This window comes from Phycodurus eques, chromosome 22 (assembly GCF_024500275.1).
Source record: "Phycodurus eques isolate BA_2022a chromosome 22, UOR_Pequ_1.1, whole genome shotgun sequence".
In the NCBI taxonomy this organism is placed as follows: Eukaryota; Metazoa; Chordata; class Actinopteri; order Syngnathiformes; family Syngnathidae; genus Phycodurus; species Phycodurus eques.
The window spans coordinates 7,968,303-7,994,879 of record NC_084546.1 but is presented as its reverse complement, the minus strand read 5'-3'; the positions used below and the strand labels follow the sequence as shown (position 1 = coordinate 7,994,879).

Genomic DNA, 26,577 nt, shown 5'->3' with positions numbered 1-26,577 from the left:
ACTGCACCACTTTGTTTAATACATGCCCGACGATCAACACTGTGATTAAACTGCATGTTGACGCACAACTGGTCATCACAGAACACTGCTGTCAGCTACAGAAAGGCCAAATGTCTCCTAAATGCAACAGCACACAGTAACGATACAGTAACGATACAGTTAACTGGGCCCCATTGTTGCACGCACGTATTGTTTACCATCACTGAGCCTTTTAACATGCTAAAAACTCACCATTCGCACAAATCAAAGCGACACGAGGCTTCTATTTCAGGATCCTGCCTCTCATGGGAAGGAAAGAAGGGAGGAAAGAAGGATGGAAGGAAGGAAGGAACCAAGGCTGGATGAAAGGGAGGAAGCAAGGAGGGATCATAGGAAGGAAGGAGTGGAGGATGGATAAAAAGGTAAGAAGTCTGGGAGGAAACAACGGTGGATGAAAGGAAGGAAGGAGGAAGGAAGCAAGGATGGAAGAGAAGAAGAGAACAAGGAAGGTATGAAAGGAAAGAAGGATAGAGGGGACCTCTAATGAACACGTAGGAGACTTCATATACAGAATGGGCCAAAAGTAGGTATACTCGTAAAATAACTTATTCAAGGAAGGATGGTATAAAACCAAGGAAAGATGAAGGAAGGATGCAAGGAAGGACAAAGGAATTACTTAATGAAGGAAGGAGCTCAGTTGCGCTCTTCAGGTCTCCACTAGGTCAAGATGCACACAAAGCCATAGCGGTTTCATAAAAGTAATTGTAATACGACACAGTACGCGGAAATGCGGCCCGCCTGTATATTCACTGCGAAATTTCGACTTAATGACAAGAAAGCAACGAGACCATTAGAAAAGCAGTTCACAATACAGTAACAGAAGGCCATACCGACGTCCAATAAAGCAGACGCGAAAGGTATACGGCTATATCTTAAGCATTTTGCGCTATACTGTGAAGTCAGTTAACACGTAGAGTATGCTTTGGATGATTAAGTGCCTGCCTCAAGCCACACGCGAGTGAGAGCGAGAGGCCAGCGAACGGGAGAAGCAGAAACTTCTGGCGACTTTGGCGCACTGATAAGACTCGGCTCAGCCTGTCCAGGAATGTCGCCGACATCGTATCGCTGAATATGGAACAGCGTGCAGTGGAAAAGAACTGCAAAGAATGCATACAGCGGCTCAAAAGTACTTGTTTTGTACTATTTGTTGATGCCTACGACTCCAAGAACTCGCCCGAGGAGTAAATTAACGTTAAAAAGTAGACTCCAATTGTTGGGTTATTTCTTGTAACCGTAAAAGTAGAGCTTCCTTGAGCTTTTCTGTTCACGTATACATTTTTCCCTTTTAAAGCCCAACTATGACATCAATTCGTGAAACATAATTTACTGTACAGGAACGTACGAAAAGTGTGTTCCGACACAACCACGTGTCAAAGAATGCCTTGAGCTGCTTCTTCTCAAATGGCGTGCTATGCTTTGGACACCCCCGCTCTCCAACTGCCTCGGATGGTGACAACAATGGCAAAATCCTTGTCTGTTTCCACGGCAACCCCTCCTCCCCTAAACCTTTGACCTATTGTTTTTGAGCCGAGGCACCCCGGCCCTTCGATGAAGAGCGGCTCTAATATAATAATAAAAAAAAAAAAAACGGGTTTGTGTGGGGGTGTCTGCGGACCCCCTGTGCAATCTTCAACCGTCTCATCATTTGACCCACTAAATCACCTTCTATGCGTGTGTGCATTGTGTGTGCTTAACACATGAGCGGGCTCCTGTGAGAATAACAACCGTCTATTCATACCTAGTGGCTGCGTTTGAGATTTCCATAATTATGATCGTGTGTTTGTGTAAAACGGAGATGAAGATGCAAGAAAAACACATTCAAGCATCTGCTATTGACATGAATACGCTGCTTTCTTCATGTTTATCAAAGATTTAATGTCGTAAATGGGGATATATTTTTGTGATGAGACATTTAAAACGCACATTTTAATGTAATTTGCTTATTGCGCTGTAGGCTCCAATTAAAAACGAGCTCTTGTTTGTGTTTAAAGACACATCAATCTCAATTTATGTCCATTTAAAAGTCTTAAAAGCACAGAGCAGGATAAAGTCTGATCAAAGTCAGCGTTATCTGCGTGGGTAAGCTCTGGATTCATCATATCTTGAAAAGTCTCCTTTATGACGGTACAAAATAATATGAAAATCTGCGTATTCAGTCCTCAAGACATCTATTGAGAGAGTTCTGCTGTATACTTTTGCACAAACCCCCTCCAGGAAGTGATGCGAGGGGTTCAGTTACAGATTCCTTCTGATCATTCACCACATGAAGAAAAAGATGGCCATGTGTCAATGCTCGTCGGACTTTGGCTAATGTAACGGTATGTGTCAGCCGCTTTGTAAACCACTGCATGACATTGTCATGGACCCGCCTTGTGGTACATGTGATTATATACTTCGGATGATATGTGTGGAAACAAAAAAAAGGAGCAAAACCAAAGTGAGTGGGATCAGCCAAAGAACGCAAAATAAAAGGAAACCCATGCAGAACAGGGGCGGAAATTCATCTGTTGTTGGCATGGCAACATCCCGACAAAAAGACAGACATACAGTACACATCCCAGTGTGCATTTGGAGCATCCCTTTCATTCCAGAAATCCTGACAATGAGCACAAAAAGTGACCCTGCAGCCAACATGGGCGGCAATGTTCGCCCCCATTCGTCAAGTGATGAATGCTGGCCCGTCAAAAGCAGTGAAAGCGACACGGTGTGCAACGGGTGTTCGTACTAGAGGCAAAGCACCTGTGAAATATGAAACCCATAGACAAAAAAAAGGGGACAAAAGGTGCAAAAAAACCAAAAACGAATAAAAGTGTTGACTATGAAAAAGAACCCCTAAATATGGATTGGATGGTATGTTGGCAAAGCATTGAACCCAGAATTATACATTAAAATCCCGATAAAATATCTTCCAAATTTGACACACCACTCAGAATACTGTTGTTAACAATCCTGCCAAATTTAGATGATTTAAAAAATAAAAAAAATAAAAATAAAAAAAAAGTGAATAAAAATTGTGAAACATCAAGTCATTCTCTCCGCTCTCACATGCTGCTTGGGGCATGTCCTCTGAATGCGCTGTGACGACGCCCCACTCAACTGTCGATTGCCAATCAAATACCACTGCTACGACCAGGAAAAACTGATGCAACTTCATCCAACATCTTTCTTGTGCCTACACATGACAACATGTTTTAGACCCAAAAATATATCCGCTTAAAGTCTCCGGGGCTGGAAATATCCCACCGGGTCATTGCGGGGCTTTGTCCACGCCGCGGATAACGAGACACTCTAAAGGGGCCATACCAGCGCAAAGCCCCTGTCCACACGCTGGCTGTCAAGTCAGACTTTCTCTTACTTTATTTTTATTTTATTTTATTTTTTTACCTTGCTCTTTTCGCCTTCTCCACGTTATGTGCGCGCACTCGCGGCCAACAATGAGGCGCTCTAACGTGGCCATGTTAGCAGATAGAGATTACGACATTCCTGAAATGCACACTCACTGGACAATTTATTAGGTACACATGCAATACGATAAAGATAAAGTCAAAATTGTACAAAGCCTTGACAATGAGAGCCAACCTGCATGGTCGTAGAGCACACATTTTGTGTGTAGGCAATGTTATGGCTGAGATACAGAGAGACTGGACGAGTCACAGAAAGGCATAGAAGAGGACATGCGTGGAAATTAAAACAAAAATTAAAAATGAAAAAGAGTTGTGTGAAAAGTAACGTATCATGTTGAACAGCTGGACATGGGCATGGGTGAAATTAAGTTACCTTGCAAATATTATAGCACATATTAGGTTTATCCTGAAATCTCCTCTGAAAGCCCAATATCCCAATTATTTGTATTTTTTTTTGTGAGTAGTGGAAATTGAACTCCGGGTAACCTCTCTCATTCTTAGAAGTTAAGAAGGGTTATGTTATTCCCAGCGTGCTTTTAAACTTAATAGAACAATAGCCGCGGGCTCTGCAAGTTTGTTGGGAAAAATCACACCTGACATGTGACTTGAAGAAAAAGCTCCTCTGATAAATATGACAACTCCGAGTAGATACATGAGACACGTTTGGATATAATCCCTGGAGATCGTGCATGATTAAAAAGGCAAGAGGACCATCGTGGGAACAAATTTGAAATGACGTCCTCGTCACTAGAAGATATGGATTGGCAGCTCCTTACCTTGTTGTAGTAATGGAGCTGCACAGAATGCCATTGGCCATCACTGACACCGCCCGGGATGAAGGGGGACACGGTGGTCTTGGTCTCACCTGGAGGACAACAATAGGAGAGATACAAGGTGAAGCAACCAAATGGATTCCACTTTTTAAATTCAAAAATGGTGGCACAAACAAGCTGTGTCCTAACTTGATGCGAAACCGCCCATCACGACCACAACGTGATAATAAATCCTCGTTGTCAGCGTCTCCACTTGAGCTTAGCGCCGGCCACAAAGACTCCGTCTTTACTGATAAATGACTTTGTTTGTCAAAGACAGGAGCGGCCCAGGGCAGGAATCCACAACACTGACAAGAGTGTTACTTTGTGTATATGTGTGTTGCTTTTGAGAGCAAGAGCACAGACCTCTGCCAAGGTTTAAACATTTGTTGCCTGCAAAATAACTAACAGTCTACAATCTGGCATTTTAATGTCTAACAAAGGAGGCAGAATTTAATCTCGAGCCAAGGGAACTAAATATAATATGAGCATACACAAGTGCAGTTAATTACAGCATGTATTTTAAATGGGATTTGAGGATTATTTTTCACAATGCGATGTTACATAAAATAAAATAAAATAGCTGGGATAGGCCTAATGATGACAAGCGATACAGAAAATGGATGCACGCTAAAGTATATAAAAAAAAAAAAAAAACGTTTTCTTTCACAAAACTATTTATTATATATTTAATTTCAAAATTATTTTCAACTAGATAAAGTGGATTCTCGACAAATTCAGGAAATGGTACACAAACAAAAATAAAGAAGTATATGAAGTGACTAAACCTGCCTGGTGGAGGTAATCATGGGGTGATTGTGTGCCCATGTACAGTATTCATCATGTGCATAGTTAATACAAGAATAGTGGGAGCAAATCAAAGATTTTCCTCTTCCGCCTCTCATTAGGTCGTAATCCACATTTAATTTGATAATTACTGCATTCAACTTTACAGTCAGATTCCAGATTTGGCAGTAGGCCCAAAACAGGATTCAACTAATCATATTGAACTGGATTCCCCGAAGCTCACCCCCACCACTCCTCTACAGTTCCATGGGAAAGTGGAGAGAATCGGAAAACAACCCCACGCGCGTTTGATCTGTGGATCAGCGGTTATCAGCGTTCACAATGTGAGAATGCGCACATGTGGCCCAAGTGTTTATTTGGCACGGTGTTGCCCACTTAAAGATAACATTAGGAGGAAACTGTATAAAAAAAAAAGAAAATAAATAAAATTAAAAAAAAAAAAAAAGTGTCTGCACACACAAGTGCAAAAATTAGGAGGTTTGGAGGTGCGTTCAAGAACTAGTGCTAATAAGTGGAGGGGAAAAAATGGTTTCACCTCCGGAGAAAGTGAGTTGAATCTGCTCGTCGATGATTTCCAAAGCGATGAAGTCATGTTTCTCATTGAATCGGCCGTTGTAGAGAAGCAGGGCATTTCTCTCTCGGGTCACAAACCTGGTTTAAAAAAAACAAAAAACAAAAAAAAAACAACATAAAACAGATGATTTTTTTTTTTTTTTAATTCCAGCCACATTTTTCCCATTTCGGTTTAGTTTAATTGTCTAAGAATCCAAGATAGGTAAAATCACCTTGCTATTTTGCTAAAAAGCTAACAGCCTTGAAGCTAAAAGACAAACGTATTAGGACACATGGCATGCATTTCCAGTGAATCCATGTTTACTGCGGGGGATACATTCCAGACCACGATATAGCGAGGGAATACTGCATACAGTAGCGGAGGAACACTGTCGTGTAAACTGTGAGCTGTTCCAATACTTTTGTCCATGTGCAGCTTCATGATGGAGGAGCTCTTGAAGAAAAGTCATTAAGGAAGAGAAAGCAGAAAATGTGTAGCGTATGGGCTTTGGACAGGAAAGCGGGTCCCCCCCCTTCATTAGACGATGTTCGCCTGTGCGTTAGCAGAGGGGCGAACCTGGCTGCGAGTGAACAAAGTTCACGTGCGAGTCGTTTGGGAATGCAAGGTGAGGGCAGAGGAGTCAGCCGGCAGATGCCAGCGAGCCAGGAAGTCGGCAGGGCTGTAGCCAGACGCTGATAAGGGAAACTCATCACAAAGACTTTCCTGTTTTGAGGGTAGTGCAAACTTTTTTCTCACCATCATACGACTGATCGACTCCCATCATTATTGCTCTAACTTTCCTACCTTTATACAGGAAGCAAAACAAGCAAGAATGTTCTATTATGATATCAACAGAGTACGACGAAAACCTTGCCACTTTTTTGGTTTCTATCATTGGGGCTCGCGTTTAAATAACAAAAAAATAATAATAATAAGATCCGGAACAAGTACAACAAACAAATGTGATTAGATTTGACAAAGATATGAGCATCCAAATATGTCAAATGTGGATTTCAATTTTTTATTTTCTTTTATTTTGTTTTTTAATAGCTGCATGATCTGAATCAGTTCCAGATTAAACAGTTAGAAACAACACATTGTGATCTTTAAATCAAATACAATTTCACAGAGATATAAGCATCTAAACGTTAAATGCGGTTTCCCCATTAACCAGTTTTACATGACACCATCTGATCCCTCCAATAAAATAAGATTTGACAGAGTTGACTTGTGTTAATTTACAAAAAAAAAACAATGAAGGCTAATGAATAGAGAAAAAAAGCAAGGGAATTGATGACCAAAAGGAAGAAGGAACCACTCACATGAGAGAGACGGTAAAGTGGAACCTTTGCCGCAGACCCCTAAAGGTGACAAAGGACTGTCCGGGGAAGCTGCGGGTGGTCATCTCGCAGTAAGGCTTCTCGTACTCGCCAGGCAGACAACGGCACGTGAAACCGCCGGCGAGCCCGTTCACACACTCGCCGCCGTTCTTGCACACGCCCGGTACGCAGCGATCCGATGCGGTGTTCACCTCACAGTGTTCCCCTATGGAAAAAGAAGATGGAATTAGTCTGAATCCATTTTGCCCATAATTTCCACGAGATGTCATCTGAAGCTCTTTTCGTCTGTCATCACTTCAATGACACAGCCCCAAGTAGCTAAAGGCATCTTTTGCCTTATCTAAGGAGAAGCGACACAAAAAGGGGTTAAGCGGAGGATGACGAGGCCAGATGAAGGCAAATGGAGCTCGGTGATGAAGGTGATTTACAGGAAGAGACCTTCAAAATTCCTCTGGTAAATCAGAGGCTGTTGTGAATCCATTTCAAGATAACAGCTGACCACTCAAGCTAATCCAAGTTCCACTTTGAGATGGAATGCATATTGATGAATGCATGGACCCGATAAAGTATCTTCTTAAATGGGATGGGTTTTGCTTCTGCAGCTTCTCATGAAGCCGCATATGGGAACCCTATTGGCTTAGTTGTGTGATTGTGTGTGATTATTAAGCTTTGGCTTCTCTAACTTTGCAAAGAAACGTGACATTTAGAGCAACCGGACAAACCAAGTTTTCAAATGAGATAATTTATTACGGCAAAATTTAACGAATATTTTTTTTTTTTTTTGTTGAGATTTTAACCGTCGAAGTTAAACATATTATTGTTCTAGTTGTAAATGGGCCAAACATTTATAGATACTTCCATGGAAAGTTTAGCTGAAGGATTTTGGAAATACTGTTTCGTGGACATTTTCCATGGGAATGAATGACAAAGAATGGGGAAAAAGATGCGAGCTGAGGGCAATTTCTTTGAATGATTACATATACAAAAATTATGGATTGTTGTTTTTGTCATTGGCGCGTATGCACGCAAACTTTTATCAAACTCATATTTTGTAAACTGATTTACTTGGGCTGTGTTAAACTTAAACTTAAACTGTATGTACTAGATATACCCTATATCTCAAATATCACTATATTTTCCCACCTGAATTTAATTTCCCTTTAAAAAAAACAAAAAACAAAGCTGAACTCTAGCAACTTTGCCATCTACTCCTGTAAAGTTCGGAAATTACCATGATTCTTCTCCCAAAAAGGTTTTGGTTTTCCTCATAGAAATTCCATTACTTATGGGCAACTTTTTTTCTGACTGTACAACTATTTGTGCTGACTGTCCTGACATGATTGGGACCCCGACTCCACAACAGACTGGAACCAGGTAATGACCCTTCTCTCTGCGGCATAATCCCATTTGCCGTGGGGTGAATTATAAGGATCCGTTTCCCTGTAATGCTGAAACCTAAGGAGAACACTGTCATCGGCCCAATTATGGGCCTGTGATGGGTCGAAGTGTTGAACTGTGACCTCCAAAAGAGAACCTGCACTCGGTTTTTGGAACGCAAAACATGCTTGGGGGAGTCGAGAAAAGTGGGGGAAGGCGAGAGCGGGGTAGTGACTGACATAGACGGGTATAATGGGGTAATGAGATCAGATAAGATGGAGGAAGAGAAGGGAGGATGGGGCGATGAAGGCAGTCTTGCTCTGACCTATTAGAGAGAGACACGGGAGAGGAGACTGTCTGGTATCAGGTGAACAAGGGGGAAGTGCTGGGAAATATTCCAGAAAAGTTTTAACCCAAAAGAGTTCCTCACCAGTGAAGTCTTCCAGGCACTCGCAGGTGTAGCCGCCCTCTCGGCTGAGACACCGGCCGTTGTTCTCGCACGGCCCCGAGTAGCACAAGTCGATCTCCGTCTGGCAGTAGTCGCCCGTGAAGCCGACGGGGCAGCGGCAACGCAGCCCGTTGATGGGGTGTATGGGCCGGAACAGGACCGTGTTGGACGTGATGAAGGGGGGCGAGCTGTCAAACTTCAGCACGGACACGCACTTCATGTAGTTCTCGCAGGGCTCCCGGAGGCAGATGTTGTCGTCGAACGGCAAAACCTACGGCGCAGAAGGAATGTGAAATTACAGTTTAAAATACATGATTTATTCTTGCTTTTCGGGAATACGCTTGCAAATTTGGATGGTGTTCACATGTTGATCCACCAGTTGCCCAGTTGTGCTATTTGGTGTTTGTGTACAAACACCCTATGTGCATTACCTCCTGTAAAGATATGAGCCTGAGCAGAGTCCTGTTCAGGTAGATCTGCTCCTGCAGCTCCTCGGAAGGAAAGAACGTCCCCTTGCCGGGCCCTCCCTGGGGCTGCATGGCCGAGAAGGTGACGTTGAGGATGGAGCCCTGCACGTCTGTGTCGTTTTGGATGTTGAACACGAAGACGGCGTCGCGCCTGGTGGAGAGCACGGCCGCCACGCCGTCCACGAAGAGGCCGAGCAGTGGCGATAGGAAGCGCTCCTGGGACATGTTCTCCAGGCGCACCGTGATGCTGTTGGTCAGCATGTCGTCGGTGATGATGGTGACTCGGAGTGTACAAAGGGCTGAGGTGGTGTGGACACCATCTGGAAAAAACGGGGTTCGGATACTTTTAAGTTCAGAAAAATGGATTACTCAATGTTTTTGCTTTTTCGCCGACAAAATGTCAAGGGATTATTTTGCTCACATGACACTCACAAAACACCAACAACAGACAAATATCAAATATCTTTGTGTGGTTTCCACAGATGAGGTACCATTGGACCAATAGAAACCCCCTAAAAAGATGCATCCAAATGTTTAAATGTTGCTAATGGCGCATTAAAGTATTCATATTTGCTGTTCACCAGCCCTGAGTAATCCTGAATGGATTCTAACCCCAAAAATATATTTCAGAACTGACAAGTGTCTGAACCAAGATATGGAGTAAAAGGTGTCACAACAACACGCAAAACAAACTAGCATGAAAATACACCTTTGTCATTCATGTCCAGGTTTGTGTATTTCCTTACAACTATTATGTTACAGACACCATTTGTGTTGTCCTCTACTGTTTTCTAGATGGAACAATCCTTTCCAAATCAGCTTTACGTGCGTACTATGTAATAGCTACGTACTGTAATTTGATCCCTTGCATGTGGTTCCATACCAATTACTGACTGTCATGTGGTGGTGCCTATGGAGGGTTACCAAAAGGGCTTACAAGCTGCCCAAGGTCTTGGCGACATAAAGCCGACGACAGGTGGTGGGGGCGGCATGAAATGGATCATACTGATGAGGCGCTGCAATGAGGGGATGACTGAGGTTATGTCCACACGTATGCCGACGTTTTTAAAAGCAGTTTTCCCACTCTGCATTTAATCTTTGTTGAGGAGAAAAAATGATTTTTTTTTGCCAACGTGGAAACGTATGTGGGAGTTGTCAAGTGCATGCTTGCGCAACAGGTGGCGCTACAACTGACGAGGGCGGGGGTGACGGAGTCACGGCGAGGTTCGGCCACAGGCGCCTTGTCACTCTCAGACAGGTCAACAATTCAAACACGTCTGCAATGATAGCATCGTGTGGACAGGTCTCAACACTCAACGCAAAACTGTACTCCTACCATGTTTTACTTTGCAGGGGAGTGACATTAAACAGCAACAAGGGATTGAAAATGACAATATTCATTGAAAAGAGCCCAAACATGCCGAGTGCTAAACGAATATCAAACCAAGCTGCCCAAAGTGGATATCCATCAATTTTTTTACACCGTTGCTTCTCATTAGGGTCACTGGTGAGCTGTATAGCCTATGGCAGCTAACCTTTAGGCTCAAGCCCAGGTACACCCTGGACTGGTCACCAGCCAATCACAGGCCACATTTTAAGTAGACAACCAACCATTCACACCGATTGGGGAATATTTAGCCTTCAATAAACCTAACATGCATGTTTTGGCTCTATGACTGATTTAAAGGCAAAAAAAGAAAGAAATACACTAAAGTTAATTAATGTAATGTGTTGGTTGGTTCTTGTCTCATTCCAGGGGGTTAGGGGGGGCACCTGTACTATTTATAAAGCCCACCAGCTGCTAACATGCCATAACACACACATGCAGAGAGGATGGGCTGAACCGTGGAACTGACGGGTGTGTCGTATGCAGACGCGATGGAAAACCCTTACAGATGCACTCACCAGCCACACCATTAGGTACACCTGCAGTCATCCAGTACTAGACTAGACATCATATAGGCCAGTTTCTAATCATTTAAAAATAAGGCAACTAACATGCAGAATTGGAAACCCCTTTCAATATGATGCACCTCATGACCACACACATGCAAACACATACAAACAGCTGTCTGCGAGTGAAAGGTAAGCACATTCTCGGCATGTACACATACCGTTCAGTACTTTTTCGATACGTAATACATTCCCTGCACCCTTGACCGTCTTTGACACACATAAAACCTTACAGCGAACCCCCGATATATATGGTCTCCCTTTTTTCGCACATTTTCAATTATCGCGAGTGGATCTGAACGAGGGTTCATTGTACACTAAACGGGTAGCAGCATTACTGGATCTAATTTCGCACTCTTCCTGCGCACACGCGCACACACACACACACACACACACACACACACACACAACTCTGGTCGTCACTTCGCAGTTCAAAATCCACAAACGTGTTTGTTCAGTTCGTGAGCAGGATGGCCTGTAAAGCAACAAAAAACAAACAGTTGTCTATGTGACAGATTGCAGGCAGCCCACCAGTGAGATACACTTGCTCTACACACACTTTTCCATACTCATGTTTACGCAATGAGCAGACACACACACACACACACACACACACACACACACACACGATTACTGTTGACGTTTATCACCCCGAAATACAATGGTAAATGAGAGCCCAATATGTTAAAACCACAAGAGAGTTCTAAAAGCAGGAAGCTTTCACGTCAATGCATTGTGGAAGATTAAAAAAATGAAAAACTTTCTCCGCACCAATTCTTTTTCCAGCACAGTTACAAGTTTTGCAGCAACTAAGCAACAGGAACTTCCTGTTTCAGGTGTTTTAAATGCCTCGAAGCCGTCGAGGACTTTCTTCCCTCGCGTCCATTGGAAAGATTTGAATCAAAACAAACTGAAGCCAGAGCTGTTTTCCAGCCAATCACAGGCAGGATCCATGTGACCAATCAGGAAGGGAATTGCACAGACAGACACGTGGTTTGACAATCATTACTGATTAAAATGATAATGAATAACGCTGGCAAAAACACTTTTCTCATTGTTTTGCTAGTGACACTTGAGTGAATTCATCATTTGTTTTGAGTTTTCCCTTTGAAATTGGGTTTTTAAAAAAAAAAATGTTTTGGGGATGAAGTGTAACATTTAGTCAACAATTTATCATACATTATTATTTTAAAGTGTGTGTCATAGTCAAATGCACTATATAAAGAGTCAATGCAGCTGCGGAGTTGGTGGGTAAGTGCTCGACTCCGCCTATGTATAAAGAGCACTACGGATTAATTGCCTCATTAAATGCAACCAGTGGGGCACAAGTTTGCACCAAATAATTCTCACTATTTGAAGGTAAATCGCTCGTTCAACTCATTGATGACGCCGTTCAGCAAGGTCATCATACCATTGTTTGCTGAGTTAATTTGCAATTGTTCATCAATCACGTCAGGAAAAAAAGGGGTACTGGGCGAATCAATCTACTGTATTTGGCTCTATGATAACTTGGGGGTGCTAGCACCCACATAAGCCACTGTAACAAAATGTATTGACTTTAAACACTACCATGTCCCAACAGAGAGGGGATCATTAACCGCAGGAATGCACAGCGGCATAGTAGAAAGACAGAAAGTAGACGTGTGAGGCCAGCTGCAAATAGTTTGCACTGCGCCGATTCAAATTCAAAAAGCCAACAGCCAAGAGCACTTTAGCGATGTGAAAAATCTTCATCTTTTGGAGCCGAGCCACCATTCGGCTGCACGACCTCTGTCGACAACACCGCTGACGTGTGAACGTAACTCGGGGGGGGGGGGGGGGGGGGGTTTGGGGAATCCCGCACTGTGAACGCTCCAGACGCCAGAGTGCAAAATAAAATGGTAATGAAGAGCAAGTTGGAGGCTGTGTCTGCGTACTTCAGTGCAAGAATTATGCGTGCATGTGTGACCATACATCAGCATGCCTCCACACACACAGCTGTTCCAGTCCAATTTCCCCATCAACACCTCCAAACTCTTCAGGGAGGCAAAAAAGAACACCCAAGTCCTTTCATTTTTTCCAACTTTCCTTTGTCACGAACCACACAGAAGCCTCTGTTCACAATTAGAAGTGATGGCGTTGAACGGGTGGGTGGGGATACTCTATTTTTTTGTTATTAGATTACCCTAATATTCAATTCACTCCCATTAAAATCCCATAATTTGGGATGTTTCCAAAATCCCCGTCGTCTTATTTTCTCACTGATATTTACCGGAAACTTTGCGGAAACTTTCACCAGAGTTCTACGACCGTTTGGTGGAAGCCATTTCTGAAATGAAGCAGACATTTTAAAAGATGGGGGGGGTGACTCCAAGCCAGGTGTACACGACAACAGCGTTGTTACAACGGTCAGTGTACTCTCCTTCCGGTTCCGGGTTCTGACTAGAACCGAGCAATCTACACGGGTAATGATATGCCCTGAGCATCCAGTCATACCGTTAACCTTTCACTTGACGCGCTCTTGAATTCGGTGGCCCGCTGGATCCGCAATATCGACTCCAAGCTGAATAGTCTCTCACAAGTCCGAGACAAGCGCTCTTGGTGAGCGGCACTTAAAAGCGGAGCGCTCGGGAGCAATAAGGCCGAGATCCGACCCGGCTAGAATGTCGATGTTGGCAGAATGGAAGCACTGTTCCGACTGTGCCCAATGAGCAGTATGAGTACGATAATCCTTGAAGGCATCATTCCACCGGCTGTGCTGCAGACAATATAAAGTCTAACAGTGTCAAAGCATGGAGCGCCACTCAGTCAAAGGCACAATGCTATCACATCCACTGAGCAGATTCACGTTGCCATATTTCTCCCCCTCAAAGCCAAGTCACTTGTCACATTAAATCACATTAAACCCCGCATCTTGCTTCCTCTTATTAAAGGCTCAAAGGCCACAGCCTACAGGTGTCATCTTGCTCTGTTCTCACCTCTTGATGTGAAAGCAGAAAAAAAAAACAAATAAAATCAAATCAACATCTACCCTTCAGGCAGAGATTTCCAGTTATTTTTTTTGTTTGTTTGTTTTTGTTTTTACATCAGAGAGATCCAGTAATTTCTTCTCCGCAAGACATTTTCACCGACAACTTCCATCACATTTTATTTGAATGAATCATTCTGGCTTGATCAGAACAATCGAGATGGAAACTTGTTATCTTGTAACAGACACCACACTGTGTTGTTCATAAGCTATTAAGGCTATTTGCAAAGACTGGGAAACAATGCACCACTTGATAGACATAAATCAATTCATATATTTTTCTTTTGTGTTTTTGATATTATTCTTAATCTACTGTGTAATTTATGCACAGATTTAGTCGCAGATGTGTTACAGTATTAAACCACAAAAGATTAAATGTCACTGTCCAATACAAAAAAAAACTATTTTATTGTTAAATATTAAGACTATATCTTAAATATTTAGTTTTTCAATTAAAGATTTGAAAAACTATTATTTAACATGTCATATTTAATTTAATTTTCAGGATTTTTTTTATAGTTCTGATTTATTATACTCATTATCACCCCTGATAGAGAAATTTAATTTGCACTTCATTGTATGACATAAATTCAAATAAATCAATCGTAAAATGTGTTTTTTTTCATGTTTGAAATGGGCTATCAGGTAAATTTGAAAACAGCGAAAAAACTGTTTTAAATTAAACCTTTGAATCAAAAATATCTTTTTTTCCATTGAGGAGATTTTTGTTTTTTTAATTATAAAACAGATGTGTGCGGTCAGATGAATAAGATTATTAGCTCATTCAAAAGTCCTTTTTTCTCACCACATTATAGCAAGGTGAAGAGTCAAACGCTCCTTCCTGCCCCGCAAAGGAGGGCGATTGCTCAACTATAACCAAGAATGCATGCAAGCAATGTAAAGACCACGCCGCCTGATCAGCGGTTTGTCACGCGCCGCTGCACTAAATCACCACGCTGACACGCAAATAAATATGATCACCCTGTTGCAATGCAAATGCGCTAATCGGACACAACCCTGATGTGGTTCGATAAGCTGAAAAATAGCAGCTTTGGAGGTGGGGGGGAATGATCAATAGTTCCCTCCCAGGTTGAACTGCAGTGCTCTCTTAAGAGCCACCCAGCCATGAACGAACTAATCGGAGTCTTGGATCCATTTCACTGACACTAGATCCAGTCTTCCTCTGCCTGCTGGATTTTTTTTCCCCTTCCCTCGCTTAAAATGTTTCACTGATTCATGAGTAAAAACTGGACCATCATAATCATTTCTTTGTTTTTAACTTTCTACCTCCACCCTTCATTCCACCTCTCTGTCCCTTCCTCTCCTTCTCTCCAAGGAGGTGTCTGGTTACAGTCATTGTTGGTGCGGGTTACTGATAAATAGGGTGCCCGGTTACCAACCGACACGCTATTGGTTCCTTTTAACAAAGTGTTGGGAAGGAGGAGGAATAGAGTCAGGATGAGGGCGGGGGTCGTCGCCCTGGGAAACCGTGAGACTTGTGTCTAAATGTAGTTAAATAGAAAGTCAGGAATCTCTTCAACTTCTTTTGGTTGCACAAAGCTGAGGAGACACTGACCCTTTCGACACCGGGTCAGGTCATAATGTCATATATATATATATATATATATATTTTTTTTTTTAATAAAAAGAAAATGCAGATTTCTTTGTAGTGTTCTGACAAGTTTCATTACAAAAAAAGTGGATCAACAATGCTAGTGTAAATGTAGTCAATACAATCTAAAGCTTCTAAAGAAAATAATTTAAATGTTTTAAATTTAAAATAACCGCAAAATAATGTCAATCAACACTGCTCATGTAAAAAAACTAATCATATTTATCAAAAATAAAAAAATTGGGAACAAACAAAACCATTCCACTACACTAAAAATAAATGCAAAACAAGGTAAACGTACTACCACAGAAAATACAAAACAGGCTTGACAATTTTTTTTTTTTTTTTAATCTTTTAAAGGTAGTCAATACATGCCACTACTTCTAAAGAAAACAAAAAGAAAATCCTTGTTTAATTTTGAACTTGTCAACTTTAAAAAAACAATTTTTTTTTAAAATCTGTCAATCAGCTGCATATTTCAAAATCTGTCAATGATCCATCTATCCATCCATCTATTTTCTGTACCGCTTATCCTCACACGGGTCGCGGGCGTGCTGGAGCCTAACCCAGCTATCTTCGGGCAAGAGGCGGGGTAAACCCTGAACTGGTCGCCAGCCAATCGTATGGCACATAGAAACAAACAACCATTCCCACTTACATTCACACCTAAGGGCAATTTTGAGTCTTCAATCAACCTACCATGCATGTTTTTGGGATGTGGGAGGAAACCGGAGTACCCAGAGAAAACCCACGCAGGCACGGGGAGAACATACAACCTACACACAGGCAGGGCTGGGATTTGAACCCCGGTCGTCAGAGGCAGATGTGCTAATTTAAAAATATTACAAATTTGTTCGCAGCATTTTAAAATATGGGATAAAACCCTACAAAATGATACTACTGTACTAATAATACCCGCAAAACAAGGAAAAGACACATAACAGTAACACTAATATTCCTAAGAGCTGTAGTAAGGAATGATGCGACGAATTTGACTGATATCGAACAATTGCCATACTTTTCTGCCTTTCGTTGTTTCATGCACAGCAAAAAGACGAAAGGAACAGAGCGACTTCTCCCAAAGGCAGCAAAAAGTCATAATTGTACTCATCGTTCCTAATTAGGTACGCTGAGACTCCTCAAGTACCTCAGACTCTGTTGAATTCAAAGCCTGTAGGCTCGCTTTCAGAAATGCTGTCAACATCAGGAAGCGAGAAGCCCTATTGTTAAATGGAAGCCTCTGGATATTTCCGGTCGCCATGAGAAACCTGAAGGCTAACACTTATCAGAAGGTGACACTGAAGATAGCTATACTGTACATCAAGTGTCATAAAAGTGTAGTTTCTGAATGGTGTTCTCTCTGTCGTGATTCATCGTGATGAACAAGATGGGGCCAGTCCATTTTGCCTTGTAAAACCGCCATGTCACGGTTGTAATGCATCTCGCGCTTCGCAATGCGTAAATGAGTGAGTCACCAGTCAGGGCAGCTGTATCCCAATCCCACACAATGTTTCTCATGGTGCGTATGACACGGGTTGTTATTAGATGAGGGTTTTTTTTGGGGGGGGGGGGGGGGGGGGCGGGGGGGGGCATATGTTGCAACAAACTGAACTTAAGAAAAGTGTCCGTGGTGCAGAGGAAGCTGGACATTTAACTGGACTACCTTTTGAAAAAAAATCAAATTCACAATTCAAATGGGTACTGAAACAGTCCTCTTGATCACGCTGTTCACATTTTGACATCATGAATGAGACCAAGATGACAGCAAACAATTGGTCGACACCACCTCGAGGCTTCAAACAGGATGTTCTCGGATGCAAGTTGACACTGAGCTTAGTGTCAACAGCACGTTGTAACAGAGATATACAGAGAGACTGGAAGAATCACAGAAAGGCATCAAAGTGAAATTTTCCATTCAGCTCCTCGTTAGAGAACTGCAAAAACTACTGAAATGTTGAACAGTTGGGCATGTGCATTCGATAGTTTAGAGAAGGAAAATTACATTTACCATATCACAAAAACCTGACATTTGAACATGGGTGTGCAGACTTTTTATAGCCAGTGTATCTCAAAAATGTTTTTGGATTATGGCGTAAAAATAGACATATCTGTGCAATATCAGAATAAATGCCCCACTAAATTTAACTACTGTTAAATTAACTATACATCCAACCAACTGCACAAACTTATGCACTCATTCGCAAATGTTTGCTAGTATCGATTAGGCGCACTTGCGGGCCTTGTCTGTTCCATGGGGCGCAGGTTGAACAACTTACCACACATGATATGGTTTTAGCTCATGTTGGCTGTTTGGTTTGGAGCCAGCCAGCTGGTTAGTCATGCAAACATGAGCCCAAACAATGAGTCAGACAGTCATCAAGTCAGTTAGCAGGGCAGACGGTCAAGTGGAAATAGAATTTACTGATTTAATCGCGGATCCGTGCTTAGGAGCCAAGAATTTCGAGGCAAACACAGATGTCACAGCGGGAATCGAACTCGGAGCCAATTTGCTAGAAGTTGTACCCCCAATGCATCATCGCTCGAAGGCTTTGGGGGGAGTGCGGTTGTGATGGGGGGTGTTAAAAAGGTAAAGTGGAGGAGAGAACAGCGGCACGCTTGAATGGAGGGGAATAATTCCCTCTCACCGGGAGATTCTTTGAAGTCGGGGGGACTGTGAGGGTAAAAATAGAAGCCCCCACTTCTTTTCCTTCCTTTTCTTCCCTCCTTGCCTTAAATCACCATACTCCTTCTCCCTCATTCACACTTTTATCAAAGATGCAGCGGCCATCTCACCCGCCGTCTTTATCCGCCAGGGTCACTCAAGTGTCAGCATTGTGACACCGCTGGCGAGAACGTGGCGTGACAATGAATCGGGAGAGGCGGGGCAAGGTGCACCGCTTAGTCCAATGCCGAAATAAGACACCAAAAAAACCAAGAAAAAAAACAAAACAAAGAGCAGCACAGAGAAGGGTTAATGTGTGTTTGTATGCACAACAATAAATGCATATCCAGTTCAAATTGAACTACTGAAGGTCTAGTCTCGAACAGTAAAACTGTGCCAGCATAAAAGGGATACAGGTCCTCCTTTCTGCTTGACCTAACAGCCGAAGAGGACGGATTATTTTTTTTTGGGGGGGGGGGGGGACTAACCAAAAATACATAAATAAATAAATAATAAAACCCTACCGTAGAGTCATGTTCATTCCAGCACATAAAAATACAATTTGCAATGACCTTAAAGTCTTGATTGTGATACAATTAAAATTATAAAGTTATCAAATTCAGCTGAAAATTCTATACTTCAATCATATCGTCATTGTTCGTGTCATATAAAAGAAAAGCCACTGTCACTGTCCAAATACTTCTGTACAGGAACGAAAGACAAAAAAATCTGTATAAAATAAAAATGGATTATCTATTAAATTTTGGTGGTGCGAAATGACTGTAAGTGTGTTATGAAAACACATTTTCTTCAGTTGTCTGTTAACCACAGTTAATGTGCATTACTGCCACACACAGAACTGGAGAGGAACCGCACCTTGAACCACCTAAACAGCTTTTTTCCGACTTGGAGTGGAATTGACTTTGTACGACTACTTATACCAACTTGGGAAAAAATGAACATTGATGTTCACAGGCTACCGTTATGTACATCACCAACTCAGTTTCAAACGTGTCACTTGCGAGCTACACCATTGATCGTTCCGGCAGATTAAAATACATTTTGAAGGGACCACATGCACTCTCGACTGTTTTAAAACGGTCCTTTAACTTGCAACAGAAATTCGTCCAAACTAATTTGCGAGTGGCGTGATTCCTCACTTTAGGGTAGTAATTACTGTCCCCACACGGCGTGGCTCATTGCGGCGTCACAGGTTTTAACTGGGATGGCAGGACTTAACATAAAAAGACAAGAAATCTAAATCAATCTGAAAACGAATCATCACATGCAATGGGTTCCAGGTGTCTTCCCCACTCAAAGTGATTGGTGTCACGTCAATCTTTCTTCTACCGTCCTTTCAACGGGGATTTATTAGCGCGGAGGAACGGTAAATCCTTTGACTTGACAAACTTGCACGCACACGCCTCAAAGACGACCCCCATCGAGACACGTTTATGGTCCTCCACAATTTAAGTCCAACCATCAGAAAAAAAATTCATATTTTAAAAAAATGACAAAAGTGTGTGTCACAACATGTCAATGCAACTGGATACCAAAAAGAACGTTGGTCGTTACTTTTCAACTCCATAACATTCCTCAATTATTTGTTCATTACAGAGTTACAATGCCATGAAACGATTTACATCGCCAATCCCACCCTTGAAGCACCCCGTAAGTGTGCTCTTCAGGACCAAACAACTACACTTTGCACAGAAGCATGAGAAACTCTGTCTGAGAGCAAAGCTAACACCTCAAACTCATGCATCACAACAGGGCAATTCTCACAGTGGCATGTCTTTTCAAAAAGCGCTACCCAAGCGCTCGACACACGCACAAATGTCCACGAGCATGACAGCACATGCATGCACGGTTTATAGCCACTTCAATTATAAGGAGGTTTCTTGGCATTCCTGTGGTTGGAAGGGTGGCTATACAGAGACGCCGCGTCCTCAATGTGTGTGGTTCGATCTGCCGTGCACAAATCTACAGCACGATATATAATTTGAATTTGGCCACAGTTGGATGTCCGACCTTTAATTTTCCATCTCGAGTTAGACACAGAATTGCATAAGAATTAAGGGGTAGATGTACCAAAAGTTAAGCACTGCAGTTCTTCGCAACCAAAAGTAAACAAACTACATGGGTCAAAACCTTGAAAAGCTATTACAGTATTTGTTTTGTATGTGAATACTAATTCTATTGCGAGCAGTCCAAAGAACTTTTTTTATCCATGCATACACAACGACACATCAGTTTGCATGAAGAACCAGTTGCATGATACATATTACTACCATTAGGGAAGGATAAACACAGATTATAGAATTTTATCGTCGATTTGTACTGAGTTCGTGAAGTTCCAATGCGCTTTTCCCTTGTCAGAGCATGGAAATGTCTGACTTTCCCAGGTTTTCCTCAATGAGTCACGTTCACCATCTCCAGCAACAACCCCACAAGCCTCATTTTTCCACGAGAATACCGAAAAATAGTGTTCACTCCGAAGCAGGTACTATATATTGGCCATAACCGTTTCTTGTTACTTTGTGCACCAAATCCACCACAATAAATCTGTTAATTGTCCATGAATGTGAACCAGACTCAACAAAAGGCTAATACTATCGACTAAGTCATCCATGTCCATACCAACGTATGATTGTTTTTGGATGACATCTTTGACAAATTAGAATAACGCAATACAGAATCCGGTACACATAATAGTTGCAACAGGAAGACAAAGAGTATACAAGAGACTGTATCAGTTACGCAGTGTCAAAGGTATGTGCCCAGAGAACTTGTCATCACTTTGGTAATAACAGACCATTTCAATGCATCAGCCCCACAGCCCTCCTCCTCTTCATGTACCAAAAAGACGAGTGACTACTGTGTTCAGGAATGGATGTGCATGAAGTACACGGCTGACTGGGAAGAACCATGTGTGTGATCATTGCCCCGCAGCTAAACCGCAACAGCTCGCTTCTGATATCGTGTTGCACCGAGCTGACATTAGTGTCTCCTGAGCAAAAATGAAAAAATACAGCAGAAGTAGATTACACCTGAACAAAGATGATCCATTTAAGAACCAAAACTACGTTTTAAAGATACGAAGCGACCCTCGGTAGTTCTACGATAATGAAACTGCAATGGTCATTGCACCGGACTATTGCAATATTAGTCATTCGAACTGCTCTAAGTGCTAGAGGACTCTGCATCTTTTTGCACAATTGTTTTTTGTCAATGTCTTTATGTCTCCAAAGTGTTCTGTAAATTGACTGTCTGTTGTACTAGAGCGGCTCCAACTACCGGAGACAAATTCCTTGTGTGTTTTGGACATACTTGGCAAATAAAGATGATTCTGATTCTGTTTCTGATTCTGATAAAAACTCTCAAGTCTCCATTGAAAGGATCCTGTGAGGCCATTACAACAAGCGTGACTCTCGACACGTCGGGGACAATCACTTCACGCCTTCGACACAAAGCTGCCAGGTTGGTGACACAAGTGGATGTGAAGCCCCTTACATGAACCACTACCTCAAAACAAGAATGTATCGTACAACTTGCAAAGTAAAAATGTGAGTCCTGTTTGTTGGAGTATAGTTGCTCCAGACTGAAAAGTTGTTCTCTCTCTTCTACGTGTATTTGTATTTAAAATATCATCAATTGGCAGATTTCTAGATGTCGTTATTTTAACTTTGATCTCATCATTTCAATTTGGTCTTATGTTATCAGCTGCTCATTCCTGTTTGTCTCCCTGTTACATGAACTTGTTCAACGTGACATGGACTCTCTTGCTTATAATTTTAAGAATTATTCCAGTGAAAGCAGCTTCTGTTAAAACCTGCACTTACTTCAGTTGATAACATCGCAGGCTTTTTGCTCTGTTGAAGTGACCTCCGAGTGGACCAAACGATTCAAGCTGAGAGCTCACCACTCTTGCGTTTGGGCTGTCTTATAATCAGGCGTCAGATTTGGACAGTCTCTTCGGAACGAGGGGAATGACTCAGGGCTGATGACTGGCTGAAACTCAGCGCAAAGATATTTTAGTCGAAGGAACGAGGTGATAACTTGATAAAGACGTGGATGGCAGACAGCAGCATGCATCTCATTTTCAAATATCACATGCAGACAGAGAGAAGCAATGTGGATACTTTTTGTGCGCCTCAACGATCTCAGGAGAATTGTGACATCCAAATAAGCACACCGTCCTACTTCATACTTTTTTTTAAAAAACTTTTTTTTTTTTTATATGACATGAAAAAAAAACTCCCAAGTGAGAGGATAAAGTCGCATCTGCTTTGATAGAATTGTAACTGAAGACATTTTTGGAGGGGTTGGGTGCTTTTTGTGTGCCAAATAAAAGGTGCAAAAGGATCCGTGTGTGAAACTTGGCCTTAACACTGCAGGGCGAAGACGCTCCAGCAGCCATCTGATGTTGACTGGGCCAAAAAAAAAAACATCTTACGTACAGCTATAGTGCACGCACATGAGTCACTGTGTCCCAAATAAAAAGATGTTTCAGTTCAAAGTAGTCCAAAGGCGAACCTAATACATCTAAAAGTGAGCTGCATTTCGAGCTGCTACAAGATGACGCCTGCAAAGGGTTGGAGAAAGGTTTGAAACTAGGGCCGAACTTTTGGAACAAGGTTCTAGCGGGAAATCTTTCGGAAAAATGCCACCCATACACCTTCGCCGTGGGGTGTAGATTGGATGTAAAAGGTCTACACACCCCTATGATATACATAAGAAAAGCATACTCGAACATCAGAACTTTAATCGGAGGTACTTTAAATGATGGCAAGTGTGTGCAGACTCCCAATTAACATGAATGTGATTGGTGAATTCTAAACACAGCCACACCCTCGGTTGTAAGACGATGTGCACACGTGTGCAATAAAATTAACTCGGTTGTTTATTTTTATTTACAGGTTATGGGTCATATTAACAGTGGGAAAAGTTTTGAAATTATTCATCTTTGTCTCATTTTGTTACGATATCACAAAAACCTGGCATTTGAACAGGGATGTGTAGCCTTTTTAAATCCACTGTGTGTTTAATTAACTCATTCACTGGCAGCCTTCCCAGTGAACATGGATATTTGACTTCTAAAGCCGTCAATGGCAGTGAATGTGTTAAAAAGTTTAACTGCTAATGACTGGCCTGTAACGGTGACTGCAACATTGTTTCATCTTTGCTTAAACGATTGAACATGAAGTATGAAGCATAAACAGTTGTAACAAAGCCAAATAAAAATATTGTTTTGAGAAAAACTTGTGTCATATATGGATAACCGAGAGGAATTATGCATCTTTGAAAGTCTTACAAAAGATGTGCACAAGTGCGTTTTAATCTAAAGGAACTGTATGAAATGATGCAGTTGCATTTAGTGGTGCATTAAATTGTTTTCTTCACAATTTGCCTGGGAGAAATAACAGTTTTATTAGAAGTCTCTGCAACTGAAGTTGCAAATATTCCATATAAGAACCTCGAAATGGTTCATGTGTTTTTAGCCCTATTTTTCAGATTAACGTGTGCAAATGAACTTTTCACCAGTATGTTTGTGCCACTGGATTTTTCTACCAATAACCTGACATAAACCTTGACTATCGTCAAATTATGAGTTTGTAATCCCACTGGATTACTGTCACCATCAACTCCAACAGCAGCCTCAGCAAGTCCATTGAGAGGAAACATAAGTGTTGCCTGACAGGCTGCACACCTGTCACCAACTCTACCAAGTGACATTCTGCGCCGAGTCAAAAATCAACACCTTGAGAGGATCAGGGTTTAAACTCAAAATTAAATGTAGTTATCGCACGGTGTCAGCTTTCATCCGGGTCGTAATACTCTGTAGTACAAAAATCTTGATGTTTCACTATGTGGATACAGTTAGACAATATTGGCAATAACAGCCAGATTACTGGTCTGTTTAAACCAGTTCACGTTTTAGCCGACACTGTCAATGCCAATACAGACTGTAAATAAGTTGTGAACCAATCAGCAGTCAATGATTGTTACACAAGCTGTCACGGAAATAGTGGTCAATGAGTGAGCTTTTTCAGACTCTCTCGGCTGCATGGGTATTCCTCCCTTTTAGACGACAACCTCATCACCTCGGGGCAAAGTTGACAGTTGAACGTTTAAAACGGTAGCTGGAGCCACCACTTCCGTAAAGACATTTTTGGAATGGTTTCTTTTGGATGCCAGTAGGACAAAATGGTAAGAAAGATTTTCCGGCTTACTTTACGCCATACTCCAACTAGAATGACCGTGAATGTATTTATTGGGAATGACCAAAAAAAAAAAAAAAAAAGAATGGCATTAAGGATTCTGTTCAAAGTGAAACCAACCATATCCACAGAGTTCCAAAACTATTGCATGCTTGGGGAATCAATTCATCATGTATAAAAAAAAAAAAAACCCTAAGAGGATTGCCTTGCTGTCATACATACTGTATACAGTCGGCCCCCCTCCTCCTGCTGCTCTTGCCATTACTTAACATTCCTACACTGGTTTTATCACACCACGTTTGTAATGTCACACTCGTGAGGCGCTTGTGGGCCTTATATTTATTTATTTATTTTTATTTCATCAACAGTGAGCGAAGACAAAGAAGAGCACTGTGTCGTTTGAGTGAGAACAAATATATGTTTCAGGAGACGACGCTCAACCCCGAAAATCTGTTGAGGTAGGAGTGGGGGGAAATTAGTTTAGATTACCCAGGCATCCGAGGATGGTTTATGGTTGGGTATTTTTAGCATAAAAGTCATAACAGAAGATAAAGGCTAAATAAAGGCAGCCAAAATCACAATATTTCTAAGACCCACGAAGGTAAAACCCCCATCTGAAAACCCATAATACTCCCCCCGACCCCTCTGTTCACCTTTTCCCCCCTTGACCTCAGGCCCTTACGTTTGCAAACAAACAACGCCGCTCTTTGAAATCCCCACTGCAAACACGCTAGCATGACGAGACAACACCTCACTTTCCGCCGGCCTCCTTACAACATCGACTTCCTGCGGACCACTTGACCCTTGCACAGAAAATGTATGCATCCCTTGGACATCCATTTCAGGGTGTTCCAATTTCAATCATCGACCAAAGGAGTAACTGGTGGGCCTTTACAAGCATCTCTGGCCTGTAATTGAGTGTTCGGACATAAGTGGAGTCGAACAGTGACCGACCCAGGTCACCTGGTATTTACACTTCAAACCTACAGCCTGAAGGCAAACGCTCCACTATCCTTTTTTGTGCATTTCACAGCAAAATACACTCACTTTAAAGACAGAGGATACTGGCAGATCCAGCTTGGTGCGCTTGTTTGAGCAGATGAGCGTGCGGACAAAAGGTGAAGAGGACGGTAATCTAATGAGTTTCTGCAGCCACTCTGGATGGATTTAGCCGCAACGACCGCGTGGAAAGACAACAGGGTGGCCATGCACAAAGAGACACTTTGAGAAAAGAGGAATATGTGAGAGGCAATGAGGAAAGAGCACTGAGAGGGCAAGGGAGGGGACGGGAATGGTGTATGTGACATCTGAAAAATGAATGGGATTTCCTTTGCAGGTCTCTGAATGACTGCTGCACTTCACACATTTATTTCCCCTCTGCAAACAAGTAACATAGACGCCATGCTATTATAACAATTGCCACACTATCCAGGAGACTCCGGACATTCAGGGGAAAAATATAGGAATTCTTTTGACATCCTCCTGATTCATAACATTCCAACTTCAAACTGCTCAGCTCATTCAGGACAAAATCGTAACTACCATACCAATATTTATGATATTCCCTCATTTTCACGACAAAATTCCCAAATTAAGAGAGATATTGCAGAGTATTAACCTCCTTCCACATTTCTTGACCGATTCAAACCATTCCAACTTCAAATCTCACATTCAACATTTCAACAATTCAATGAATTGCACAGCTCTCCAGCATTCACACGCCATTTCTCCAGAAAAGTCAAAAGGGATTTTTTTTTTTTTCGGTTTCTATGTCGTGTTTGGTTTGACATCTGTTACAGTCCATCCTTACAGCCGCTCATTAGCAGGACCTCTCCCGCTGCACCTATCAGTTGGAGGTGAGAGGTTGCGTGCAGA

The 26,577-nt window shown here is 42.1% G+C and overlaps 1 protein-coding gene across 11 annotated transcripts in view; it reads right to left on the bottom strand.

Annotated features, from left to right (window-relative positions):
- The window catches only part of celsr1a (cadherin EGF LAG seven-pass G-type receptor 1a), a 54,625-nt gene that overhangs the window by 21,853 nt on the left and 6,195 nt on the right, over window positions 1-26,577 (bottom strand). For all 11 annotated transcript variants that reach the window (XM_061667773.1, XM_061667772.1, XM_061667774.1 and 8 more), the window contains exons 2-6: window positions 9,212-9,567; window positions 8,763-9,051; window positions 6,938-7,160; window positions 5,598-5,713; window positions 4,220-4,308 (exon numbers count right to left, since the gene is read on the bottom strand). In XM_061667773.1, the coding sequence (XP_061523757.1) occupies window positions 4,220-4,308; window positions 5,598-5,713; window positions 6,938-7,160; window positions 8,763-9,051; window positions 9,212-9,567 (1,073 nt within the window). The remainder of the gene's footprint in view (window positions 1-4,219; window positions 4,309-5,597; window positions 5,714-6,937; window positions 7,161-8,762; window positions 9,052-9,211; window positions 9,568-26,577) is intronic.